This window comes from Chrysemys picta, chromosome 15 (assembly GCF_011386835.1).
Source record: "Chrysemys picta bellii isolate R12L10 chromosome 15, ASM1138683v2, whole genome shotgun sequence".
NCBI lineage: Eukaryota > Metazoa > Chordata > Testudines > Emydidae > Chrysemys > Chrysemys picta.
The window spans coordinates 13850373-13864202 of NC_088805.1; the positions used below are offsets into that span (position 1 = coordinate 13850373).

A 13830-nucleotide genomic window follows, 5' to 3' on the forward strand; every position below is an offset into this window, starting at 1 on the left:
GGTCTTATTGACCTAGAAGTTGTCAGCAAGGAGGTCCTCTTTTTAGGTGAGGACTTGGCAAGAGACTTTTCACATTTCTTGTGAGTGTTTGCTTTTACCCTCCTCATGTCTCTGTTTGGAAGAGTCTGTAACTCTGCCCTGAGCAGCCCCAGAGTTGGAGACCCCCGTGATCGAAGGGGTGCCCTTCAATGCCTCTGTCTGATGTGCAGAGGAGTGTGATGGGCCAGAATAAGACTGAAGTCTCACAGAATTGTCCATCGGGAATCTTGTAAGCCTGAATTCATGGGACTGATGGGTTCAGCAAGGAAAGCAAGGACAGATACTGCACTTAGAAGGATTATGAGCTTTGTGGAAGTCGGTGACCAGGAAGAACCAGGGATAGGCCTTGCACACCCTGGGATCTTGGGCATACAGGGCACCCCCCTATGGGGGGGAGGGGTGTTTGGGTGGGGGTGCCCCTAGACCTCTGAACTACTCTAACTACACTATCTAAAACTGCTAAAACTATTAATATCTAATTGTTTGAACAGGCACACTAGCTAAAGCTACGGACACTAGAGAAGTTCTGTCTCAGACCACATACAGTAGAAAGGAACAGGAGAAGTGGTAGGTCTGCACCACCCCTTTTGCCCTCGGTTCAGAGCAGGAGGAGGAGAAAGGCGCAGGCCAGGCAAAAAAATCTGCCCATCTCAGATGCATGGAACACATATGCACCTCGACTGGAATACACTTAGTGACCATCACTGGAAGAACTCTGGTTTACACACACGTCTATCTTCATTGGTATGCAGTCGAAACATTTGAGATTACTTGGCCTCATACCCCTGTGATTCTTGAAATAGACCCCAGCCATAATAGATGGCACTACACAAATCTGGAATCAAAATGCACTTTCATGTAATTAATTTTTTTTTTTTTTTTTTTAAAGAAAAAGTTGAGTTTTGCATTGGAGCCAATTCACCACTTGAGGCAGAGTGCCTGTCTCTGTGTGCAGAAGGGACCTCCCTTACAAAATCAGTCAAAGATGTAATCCTGGATTGGGTCTAGTTTCATCAAATCATTAGATACATGAGTAACTAGCAACTCTAACAACTCCTATACTTCTACCATCCACAATCTCAGAGCACAGAGGCTCATCAACATTCCATTTATCTGGTCAGATTTTTCTTGCATATTTTTGTACTAAATATCAATTTCAGATTTTTTCTCATTCAAACCCATTAAAATAGGGGCGGTAAATAGAATAAATTACAGAAAGGATAAAAAGCAGAATAGTAATTCCCATCCTGGATCCATTAGTCCAATGTCCTGTCTCCAAGAGCATCCAGTACCAGATGCCTCAGAAGCAGGTGCAAAATCACAATAGTAGTCAAATGTGTTATGTCCCCCCATGCCGGTTTCATTCTAATCTCTAATAGTGAGAGATTGGTTTAAACCCTGATGCATGAGGATTTTGTATCCCTTCCAAAATTCTGTTTGTATTAACTGTTATAACTCTGGATATTCTTGTTATCGATATAAATGTCCGATCCCTCTTTGAATCTTACTAAATTCTTGGCACCAGTGACAAGTTAATGCATAATATCCTCATGGATCACCTTTGACTCATCAATACCTTGAGAATCCCACTCTCGCAGAAACTGTACATCTCTATGACATTTGCAGAATCACAGGACCAACAGACTATGAAGTGGGACTCCTCCCACAGCAGAAAGCAAGTAGCCTTTCCCAGTGAGCTTAACATGCAGTTTTTGCCAATTACTGAAGCAAGCCGTGACAGGTAAAAGCAGGAAGAAAATGTCTAGGGAACAGAATTGTATAAAGGTTAGCGGCAGCACGGGCAATATTGGTTGCAAAAGCAGTCAAGCAAAGATAAAACATAAAAAAAGGATGATCACATCTAATTGAACAGAAGGCAGTAAATGACATGGATAAAGACAACAACAATATAATGTTTCAGCATTACAGTAGCAATGGGCATTCCATGCATTTTCTGCACTCTCTCACAACGCTTCACTGGTAGATATATACATAGCTGAACATCAATAGATTCAAAAGACAGATACTACAGCAAAAGGACAAACTTTTCAGTTCTCTTTCTGGGAACTAGATTTCTTATTTGGATAACTGTTTTTATTTAAATACCTTTTATTTTTTCTCTTTCTGAATTAACGTCAATATTTAAACCAGGGATTAGCTGAACACATTGAGACGGTAACTGTTGAAAGTCTGTATTTTCTCCCTGTCTCTCTCTGAAGAGCTGCACATATCCAAGGATTAATCACTGTGCATTCAGTAGAAAGTTGGCCCTCTAGCCGGGTAAATTAATCATAGTGATATCCTAGGTGAGGCAAATGTCCTATTTAATCCCAGATTGCTATTTTTAAAAAGTAAATAATGGAGGTCTACATTTGATTCATCCACTGTTAAACTCAGATTTTTACTCTGTTGGGTTACAAAACCAGTGATGTGAAGGGGAGGGAAAAGGAGAGGCTGGGCTAAGACAACAAAGGGGAATGCGTAAGAAAGAGCACTGAGAAAACAAGCCGCCTGTTTTGTGCATGCACAACTGCCAGCAAATATTAGCTGCAACTCAGCTATATTTCTTGCCTCCTGAAGGAAAGATGCAGGTCAGCAGCTGCCATAGGGAGACCGAGCTAGAAATGTGCGTACTGTACAATAAAGTACTGTACTACTCTACAAGCTTTAATTGCTCTATATTTTCCAGTTTGTCTAAAACATGATATTCTAAACCAGCACTACAGGGATTCAAAATGGTCTAGACTATAGCAGTCATTTCTGAATTTTGTGTCCATCTTTTCCCAGATATAGAAATATGCTAGACAGTTATAGTACAATATGAGAGAGATAAGGTGTAAGCTTATCTCTCTCACCAACAGAAGTTGGTCCACTAAAATATATTACCTCACCCACCACCTTCTCTCTCCATTATACTGGGACCAAAATGGATACAACTACACTACATAGTACTATATGGACATGACAGCTACATCACCTGAAAATAAATGCTTGCCCTTTACATTTTAGCTGTGTAGAGGTGCACACTTGAGGACTGGAGTCCAGTGATTTTCAGTGAAGGGCTCCTCCCTGTGGATGAACTTACTCTCTCTTGAAGTCAGCAAGTTTGCTGACCTCAGGGTACAATACAAGATATCTTGGTAAAGCATTTGTTTGACTATGGACCATTGCTGAGTTATAAAATAAGTTTGCTTGTAGCAATGCAGGCAGAGGGGATGTTTGTGTGTGGGATCTGTTGTAGTCACTTATATTATTGTCATTTAATTTGTCAGGTGCCATGGAAATAAGTATATAAAAATATTAAGACGATTAGGGTAGATACCTGAACTGAATTTGGGCCAAACTGTTTCATTCATGAACAATACCAGTGTGAGCTATTTCAACTGGTGTCAGAATAGCAAAACGTTTCCCAAAAGTAGTAAGTTTTAAAAAAAAAAAAAAAAAAAAAAAAAAAGGGCAATTGACTCTTTTTAGGAACAGTATAATGGAAAAGCAGACACCACACTTCTGCAGCAATTAGATTGCGTTAAAGATGTCAGTAGCACTTTACTTTAAAAAGTACATATTTTAAGAAAAGTATTATGCAAATTAATGCAAAGCAATGCAATATTAGTAATACATGTATACACACACACACACACACACACAGGTGAGTAACTTCTGAGCTTCTCAACCTGTTAGCACTCCTCCCTCTGCAACAGCAGCCCAAGGCAAATATTTTAATTTCCTGGGGCTCTACAGCGTGCTGCTGCTGTAGTTTGGCTTTGCCAGCAATTTAAGGCATGATGACTGGTGCAGTGCTTTGCAATTCTACTTGTAATAGTCACACTCTACCTTCCTAGAGGGCACCCTAACTTGGCTTCTTCTACAAATTGACAATTTCAATAGCTGTGACAGCAGCTATGCTATGCCAGGCTTGCAGCTCCTAGAATTGCTGCTTCAGCCCTGATGGATGTAACAGCTCCTTAGCTTGCACCTTTTGGTTTTGCTAAGTAGCCCACCTTCCTCCATCAGGAAATTAGTATGCCATCACCCATAATGCCTTCTTGTGAGTGAATGCACTCATGACATGCACTGCAACGACTCATTTGTCTCCAAAGTATATTTCAGCAAGCTGTAGGGTCTATGCATATGTAGTCTGACAGAGAATTGAATTGTAGTCTGACAGTGCATATTATTTTAGGATACTTTAAAAAAAATTTACATTTTGCATTTGCAATGTCAGTCTTCAGAAGTGGGGGGAAAAGCAGATCATGACTGGCCCCACATCCAAGTAACAGCAGAATTATTTGAGAAGAATCTTTGACTAACAGGGCAAAAACTATCTGCTAATGAATGTGGCTGCTAACAGAGAGGTAAATAATGTACCTGCCAACAAATAAAGGTGATTGTCCAATGATTTCCGAAGCATACTAGCTACACAAAGAAACTTCTTGCTTTCCAGGCACATGCTGTCTGAGCCTGATCTGATCCAAAGGCCAGTGAAGTCCATGCAAAGACTCCCATTGACTGTAATGGGCTTTGGATCAGACCCTATATCTTTATCCCTATTCTCTCTCTCTCTCTCATTTATATTTTACACACACACACACACACACACACACACACACACACACACACACACACACACACACGTACGTAAGACTGGTAGAGAAAGGACATGGAGCAGCTGAAGCAGTACAAGTGCCTGCCTATATACAACTCATTCACACTAATGTGTGTACACACATTACACACACACTCTCTCTCCCTCTCTCTCTATTAAAACAGTGAGCGAATTACTGCATACTGAAATGAAGGTTTGGATAAACTAAACTTTTAAATATTCAGGTTAGTGAAGGAAATGCAAGAACCTTCTGCTGGTTTTAATCCAGGAGTTATTTATTAGTAGCGAAGAAAAAGGAACAAATACACCTTGTTGGGTACTGGACATTTAGCTATTGGTTTCAAAATTGGGTCACATTTTTATGGTTTAGTTATTTTTGAAATGTTGACGGGCACGGAAGCAGCCCACCCTACAGAAATAAGTTCAGACCAGGAACAGCAGTTCCTCGAGGAGGATGCTGTAATCCATCAACATTCACCTGCAGAATATGCACTTTATTCATGAATGTTGGTAGCCACAGATCCAGAGGGACAGATAGCTAAGCTGGTCACCAGAGTGGTGATGTTGAAACAAAACTGCCTGCCAAAAGACAGTGTCAAGTTTCCTAAATAGAAGATTTCTATTAATTTGTATTGCAATGACACCACTACACTGCCCTACTACTTTTCTTTCTAAACCAATCAGCTGTTATTTTATGACCCACAGAAATGTGCTGCTAGCCAGTTATTGTAAATAATAAAGAAAAAATTAAAAGACGAAGTCTATTAGACCACCATGCAAATCACCTTGTGTTGATAAGCAATATATTCAGACAGTCGCCACCTGCCTCATTCCAAATGGGATAAACTCTGGTGGGATTTTTTGGATGGAACATCACAAAAAGTTAACTGACTTGCTCAGATTCTCACCAAGTCAAGGAAGCACTGAAATGGTACAAGCTCAGGTATCAATTTAACCCAAGTCTTTCCTCATAAGCTCAACAAGCACATGATTGGCTCTAGAAATATGCCACATTACTGAAGGACCATTTAATAGCCAAATACCCCATCCCACCCCCATTCCCATTTAGTTTGGGTGGGAGGTGACGACCTTGAATGTTTTATTTAAAGCTCTGACCACTGTGAATTTATGAAGTTAATGAGCAGCAATATTGCCCGTGTTACCACAGACCCATCACCCTCCTTGAAATGAGCAGATTGATCTTCCCAGGTCAAGCCCCCCATGATTAGAGCACCTCCCTGTGCTTGCAGTATTGAGAACAGGGACTGTACCGTCCGGCGTTGCCTGCTGACGGGGTTTTTTACATTTGACGTAATCGTGGTCAACTGGAGTGGCTGTGTAAGGTGGGGATGTCAGACCTGGACCAGAGGAAGAGGGGAGGGAAGTCCCAGGGCCTGGTACTGTTCCAGCAGAAGAGTGAGAGTCTTCATCAATCATGCAAGTCTTTTCCCTGGGTAGATGGGAAGAAGAGAAAAATGAAAAGGAAGAGTATTAGCATAGTCAGTCTCTATATAAATTAAATGGAAATAGACTGCTCCTCTTCCATCATTATCTTCTGTATATAATCAAATCTATTAGTAACATCAACAAGATGGATTTTCACCATAGAAACAGGAAAGAAATGAAAAAGGGCAAACTGGATCCCCATCAATGGTTTGTGTCAAAACATCTTTATTTTATGGCCGCTAACAAACGAAAGCTAGAGGGCTCATGTCAATAAATTAAGCTAGACTTTTAAGTAAACATCTGCTAATTAATCAAAAATAATGGTTTCACCAGTGGATCCAAAGATGAGGTTGTCCCCTTCTCTCGTTAACCTTCCTCCCTACATTGTGTCCATATATTGCAGAGATCTCAGAAAAATCAATAACGTAAGTTCTATGACGTGGAACACTAGATGCCATAAGAGTGAGTTAAATTCTTAATATTTTGTGGCTTCTGTTGGTTTATGGCATTCATTGTTACCGTAATAGTCTGTGGCACACCTGTTTTGAATCTATGTAGGTGTCTGCACAAATAATAATCTTTACACTAAAAGCCTACTTAGTGTGGAAAAAGCATGTTTTCAGAGTATTTTCTGGAAGTTAGCACTCACTTTTCTGTAACTTTTGGAGTGTTCTTCTCTTCACCCCTGGCAAATGGTCCCTCAGAAGCCTCCTTCATGAAAATAACTAATACCTCCGCATCCACCCCAGAGTCTGGCTTCCCCAGAAGTTTCAGAATAGAGGCATGAAGCCGAAAGTAAACCTAGGAAAACAAAACACAGTTCATTAAATCAGTAGAAAGCTCAGAATTCTGAAACTAGTTCCAAGAAGTTGGCCCTGTTCTGCAAAAATTATTTGTTGTCACATGTACCTCATCAGGACATTTCCTGTCTATCCAAGTCAAGTAAACGGCACAGGGTCTCAAAACAAAAAGGTGTTCCCTCCAGGCAATGAAATGAAGCAATGAGGACAGACATGGGAGGAGGTCACTGGATACATACTACAGCCAATGTCCTTAACAAGCTGCACCATGGATGCAGAGGGTCTGTGACTACTACGTCAGCCCATGGGCTCATGCCCTGTCTCTGGGCGAGGGGATGGATTTCACCCCAACCACCTACACTTCAACCTCAAAGTCTGATTGATGAGTTTTATGTGGGTAAAGCAAATTTGACTCTTATTAAATAAGTGATTAAAAGTAGCATTATCTGATACCAGTATCATACCTATAAATTGGCTTTATAATGCAAGCATTTAGGATTCCTGGTTTTTGTCTTGAATATTTCCATCTGTAAAGTACAATGCACATCTATAGCCACTATGCTAATAATAATGATTATCATTATTTCAACTAACTGGAGAAAACAAAATATAAACCTTCCATGCTTTAAAAAACAGAAAATGGTGTCTACTGGTTAAACTATGCATGTGTGTCAACATTTTCAACACACTTAAACCATGGTAACAGCAGTTAAATTCTGATTCAGTTTAGCTAGTAGACCTTGCACTAAGCTTTTGTGCATGTTTTCCCATTTTACCTCTAATGCCTCCATGGCCAGTTCTGGTGGGTTATGGTAGTGAATCTTCTTTGGATACCTGGCAGCTTCCTCATGGAGGTAGTGACCTGCCTGTTTGTAATGAAACAGATAGACAACAGGAGACTGCTTTTGCTTCTCTGCAATCTTTCCCAGCATGTAGTGAATAAGCCACTCCTCTTCATCTCCATCTCCCTCACAGCGAGATGCCGAACTAAAGCAGAGTTTGGCTGTCTCCAACATGCTGTCTCGACGCTCTTCCATCTGCAATGGGACAAGATGCTGAAAACATGAGTTCACCCTTAGCTGGAATGAACAATGTTGAAATTTATTCTACTGCATATGAAAGCTCAAAAAAGCAATAGGTTATTTAAATGTATCCAACTACCCAAATGGCTTCTGAAAAGTCATAAAATGGAGTGCATATGAATCTGTGTTTCATTCAGTTAAATGCCTTCTTACATTAATGACTGAAATAAAGCGGTAAGAAAAAAATGTATAAACGTAAAACACTTGTGGAGAAATTAACAGACAGTGATTCTGTTTCTTTTCCATCATTGTAAGCAATTCCCTCAACACATTTTATTTAAAAATAAGAATTAGGGATATTTACCTAACTCTGCAACTAATAGTCTGCTAGAACATAGGCCATTAGAATTCACAAGAAAATACATTTTATAATAGTTGGTAAGAATCGGATTTTGACCCCATAAGCAAGGCAGCAGTATTGATTTTTACTAAACAAAACAAAAGCATAAATTAAGGTTAGCCTTCCCCAAGACTGAATTAAAAAATATTTAAAAATATAAAGTTATGACAGCATCTTAAGTACTGTCTGGGAAAGTGTTGCTTTATTTTACAGAGTTTCAATATAATGTTAAATATTAATTACGAACTTCTTGAACAGAAAATATTCTTGAAACACATCTGCCCCCTTTTACATAATTCATTTAAGGAGAATCCCTTTGATTATGGTTTGGTATACAACAGTGGCTTTGTATTTTTTTTTAAACAGATATATCCCTGACAGGGAGAATCACGCTGTTCTAACTCACCTTTTGTTACACCGAAAGCTTAGCCTTTTCAAAGGTTTATACCTTTATAACACATTCATTTTAAAAAGAAGAGTGAAGCCATTTTAAATAAATATTCTGGTTTGGTGCATGGAAACTTAAGTTGGATGGTCTGTACCCACGTTATAACTCTGTAACATATTGTAACTAAAGTATTGTCGACTCAATTCCTTAATAAGTACCTCACTGTGATAGGTTTACAAGACAGTAATGAGCATGTCTTTATTGTGAAGAATGACGTGGGGCTGTAATAACTTGGGGCTTCAAGGTAATTAATTTTGGAGTTCTTAGGTATAATTACCAAGTAATCTTTAGAGATGTAATAAACACACTGTTACATGGCAGTCCACAGTAAACCTTGTATGGTTACCATGTAACTAAGAGCAATAACATAGTCAAGAGCCTTTGTTTCTTATGTGTGTAAAGCTCTGCACACTTCTATGGTGGTACTACATATATCAATACAGAAGGGGAAGGTGGTAAATATTTATACTTGGGAACACTCAAAACTGAGAAGGGTGAAAATGTAATTTAATCTCCCCCCATTAACATTTGGGATGCTAACACCTCAAGAGCTTTGGAAGAGATGGGAGAGTAGAGGTGCTAGTAAAATTACTCTAATATCAGCATCATGATGTCCCATGGTTCTTATCGCTCAATAACTACATCAAAATTTGTATGTGGACAAATAAAAAGATGAATCTTTCTAACTACCAAATTGCAAATAAATTAATAACTAATTCTAGCACTGTTCTATCAGAGAATTCATGCCAATCAGACACAATTTTGATGGGAAAGAGCCCTGTATTTCTTTCCCTTTCCACCACAGTGATCACCTTCCCAAATTATCTTTAGAAGAAGCAAGAAATCTAAAAACAGGATCCGAAAGACTGATATGGTGTAATCGCCTTGGTTAGGTGTCTGACCTTTCACCATTAGTTTTAATATTTCCTGAATAAACAGGAAATGAGAAGTTGAGATCCTGAACATGCTAAGATACTTTTCATAGCATCTACTAAAGAGCAGCAAGAACCTGGATGAGTAAATTTGGAAAAAATGTTTATTTTGTTTTCCTGGGAGGCATAGCGATTCACTGAAGTTATCCTTCATGAATTCAAAATCAACTCAGTGCATTTCCCACAAACATGTTTGTTTAGAGATGCTATTTCAGTAGATCATCTGCTGCTACGGAATACGGCTGCTGACAGCCACCACTTTGTTTATAATCCAGATTATCAACAGCTCATATAATGTTCATTTTGCTTCATGGGAACACCCTTGTTGACTTCTGATTGTTTTACTGCAAGACAAAAATCTGAATTCAACCCCCTGGGGCAAGTTTGCTCTAGAAAACGCTTTTTATATATATAAAGGCAAATTGCAAAGCAAAAATTTAAGCCTAGATTTATCTGCTAAGCTCCTCACTAACCAAGTTGTGGGAGGCATCCAACATACAAACGTTATAATTAACCTTTTAGACATTCTTTCCCCACCTTAGTGGAACCCTATTATTACCTCTTGATTCACTGAAGACATGCCAAAATCCATCATTATGTGACATAACAAATACCATGGACTGTATTCAAACATCTGGGATAGCTTCCATGAACCAAGATCTACCAAGAGGGCTGGACATCCCTCTGTGTTGAACATCCCTCAGAGCTTCCTTAATGGGGGCATTCAACACAGAAATTCAGCTCAAGTTTTTATTTTTCTTTGCAGTTCACCTAACTCAGGATGAGAGCCTCGTAGAGACTTTTGAATAAAAAAACCAAGAAGAATGACTAAGCCTCTTGAGATGCGTGTTCTCTGAACATGGGGGCCTCCCAAGACCCATGTTTTCCAAATAGAATTTTCAGCTCCTTTTGTGCCTAGCTCAAGAGTGTTGAAGAAAATGATTCACTACCTTGAGTTAACTGAGAATTTTGTTTTCACACATCTAGCACTGTGTGATCACAAAAGGGTATATTTAAAATTTTGACAATATAAAAGGATTAGAAAATAACCAATTAACTTTCAGTGCAGCTAAGTCAAAATCTTTTATCAGGCAGTCCTAACTCTTTCCTGCTTTCAGGATGCAAACACCTTCCATTTCCCAATATTACTTTTTTTGAAGAGATCCATTACTCAAGTAATGGCCATTTTGTCTTTATCTGCAGGGATACTGGCTGAAACAATGGTCTTTAAAACAGTGCCTCATTTCTTAAATTGATTAATTCATACCTCATTCCACATGTAAAACCTGCAGTCTGAACACAGCAATTGATTCTATGATTTCCAAATCTCCCCAGTGACATACGGTGCTCGAGAGAGAAGTATTCTTTATACTGAACCACTACAAGGTGCTCATCTTATTAACTGAGAAGCCATATAACTTTCAGTTAGAAAGCCATATATCCCTACATGATTCCTGATGCTTAAAGTTATCTATAAGAAAGTATCTCTCTGTTTCCAGAGATTGTGATTTCTCTACTTTTCTGCAACTGGATATTTTAAGACCTTGTTTTCCATTCAGCTCATATAAGAAAGTTCATATTAATTCCCCACAGTGGTTCACGCCAGTATTGTTTCTTTGAGTCTCCTTGTCCACATTTTCTCTGGCATAGTTACCTTTGCTGAAAAAGTAATTGTGGTTTAACTTCAGGCTGAGGAACAGGGATAACTTTCTAGGATTCAGAGCACATTTCAATAGAACCTTTGCAGGAGGGAAGAGAGCCTTCGAAAAGGCAGGAGAAGAAGGCAGTTCTCATTGCACCTTCTCTTCCATTCATATACTGGGGAACTTTAGATATTCATGAGTATTTAACAGCTCACAGACCAGAGACAATTCACCCCCCCCCCAAATTTCCATTCCTTCATTGTAATCTGATAATTGAGAGTCAGGATGGAAGATAAACGTATCAATCAGAAAGAGGGGGATACAACATTGTCTATATCTAGTGACCCAAGTTTATAAAGATTAAAGTTGCTTTTCCCACTTGGATCAGCAGAAAATTTCACAATCAAGATAATTTATGCATGGCTGTTGGTCGGGGTCAATAATCACGTAAATTACTTCCTTGAAAATGCTATTGAGATGTTTGTCATTTAACAATTTTGATCATGAGCTTAAGTAAATAACCCAAATGTAACAAAAAGAGAACCCTCATTATGACACAAGAGAAATGATGTTGTGTGGACACAAATGTGAGCTGCCCAATTTTCTGGTCTTTTGACTATTTAAAAAGATATATTTCATCTTATTCTGAAGTAATTTGTATGAAGTTTAATAACAGGGAAGGTAAATGTATTGTAGATACTTGCAGTTCATTAAACATTCTTAAGTTTTTGTTTTTTCCTTGCTGGTTCTGCCATTTTTGAGTGATCTTTGGAGGAAGAGTCTAAGTAGGCCCAAATCTCTGACAGACTAATTTTGAGAAGAAACTAACAAAATTTCAAAAAGTGCTCACACTGGCAATTTACATGTTTATTTTCACTGGGGCTGGGTGGATGCTGTGACTAGCAATGCTGCTAAGTCATCATGCAGTGTAGCAATTCCACACCAAGAGTACTGAATGCTTTAATCAGAAAGATTATAAGGTTTAAATAAGCATTTCAAAGTTCACACAGCTCTAACTTAGACCCCCACCTGCTGCACAACTTCAGAGGGAAGTTCTAACTTCCACTGCTTAAGCTGTCGGGATGCAAAAGAGTGCAGGGCATAGGAAATGGTTCCGTATTCTATCCAGAGAGAGAGATTGGAGCTGTCAATCTCCAGGGCTCGTTTAAAGCAGTTGAGGACAGGAGTAGAGTGCTTCCAAATGGGGCCATCACTCTTCAGCTCATTGGAGTTCAACTTGTCCTGAATTCGACTTGCTCTAGCCAGCGCCATGCCAGCCCAAGAATCAAACCTATGCAAGAAAGAACAAACACAGCAAATAAACTCGCTGCAAAGTATCTTGAATCATGAGTGTGATTATTCCTTTTACTATTTCTCCAGATGTTTCCTTCTTACATCACAGGCTTCTCCAAAACAATATTCCTGCTGCACATCCTCCCATGGTGGTGGCATTCTGAGAGACACCGTACACATCTAATCCTTACTGCTCTCAAAACTAAATTGAAAAAACACTTCCCCTGTCCCCATTTTGTGTTTTAACAGAATGAGGAACCTGGTCTAGAATTGTATGAAACACAAAAATGGGTAAAATGGATAAAATGTGTATGTCGATTTTGAAAACCTCCATTTTCTAGCTAACCCAATATTGTCCTAAACATCCATCATCATAGAAAATGAATAACTGGTGTCTTTTCATTCGAATTCAATATGTCCAAGTTTGAACAGTTCCATTCCAACCAGCTTCTTCTCTCAGAAACCATGCTGTCCTATCAAAACAATATGGTGCCCTTTCATCCTAGCCTCTAAACATTATCAAATCTTGTCCAACAGACAGCCCGTATTCACAACAACATTCTGGATGGCAGGACTGGATGGGACTCGATCTTTACTATCATTATGCTTTTTTGATGGAAACATGACTTAGTAGGAACCAAAAAATCTCCCTTCAGGACAAAATGTGATGTACAGACGTTCCCCCGACTTATGCAAGCATTCCATTCCGGAACACCTTGCATAACTCAAATTTCACGTAAGTCAGAAACGTTTGTCTGACCATTACGCAAAAAACCCCCAAACTCCTATTTCTAGCTTACAGAACTTTTTCCGTAAGGGCAGATTTGCGTAAGTCGGGTCTTGCGTAACCCGGAGAGCATCTGTATGTGTAGCGTGGTGGTCACCCTCTTCCACCTCAGAAAGGGTTAAAACCCAGCCCTTGGAGGGGACTGGGAGGCAACCAATCAGGGCTTGCCAAGCCAGTATAAAAGAGGGCAGACCAGAAGGGATAGTCAGTCTCTCTCCAGCCTTGGGGACAGAGATGGACCTGGCTCCCGGATAGAAAAAAGGGTACCTTGGACAGCGCAGTGCTGGAGAAGGGCAGGAGGAGCTAGGGAAGCTCCAGCCTGGCAAACCTCCAGGCAGAGGCCTTGCTTTCAGGACCGGAGGAGATACTAGGGCTGTGGGGAAGCAGCCAGGGAAGGAAGAAGCAGCAGGTCCA

The 13830-nt window shown here is 39.6% G+C and overlaps 1 protein-coding gene across 14 annotated transcripts in view; it reads right to left on the reverse strand.

The window, feature by feature from the left end:
* Window positions 1–13830, reverse strand: part of CABIN1 (calcineurin binding protein 1) — a 242382-nt gene that overhangs the window by 180194 nt on the left and 48358 nt on the right. For 11 of the 14 annotated variants that reach the window (XR_010592855.1, XM_065568352.1, XM_065568345.1 and 8 more), the window contains 4 exons: window positions 12366–12627; window positions 7668–7928; window positions 6741–6892; window positions 5917–6095 (listed from right to left, as the gene is read on the reverse strand). Coding sequence is in view for 13 of the 14 variants with exons in the window: in XM_065568352.1 (XP_065424424.1) it covers window positions 5917–6095; window positions 6741–6892; window positions 7668–7928; window positions 12366–12627 (854 nt within the window). In the remaining variant the exon portion in view is untranslated. The remainder of the gene's footprint in view (window positions 1–5916; window positions 6096–6740; window positions 6893–7667; window positions 7929–12365; window positions 12628–13830) is intronic. The other 3 variants (XM_042841592.2, XM_042841591.2, XM_065568351.1) reach the window with 1 other exon arrangement.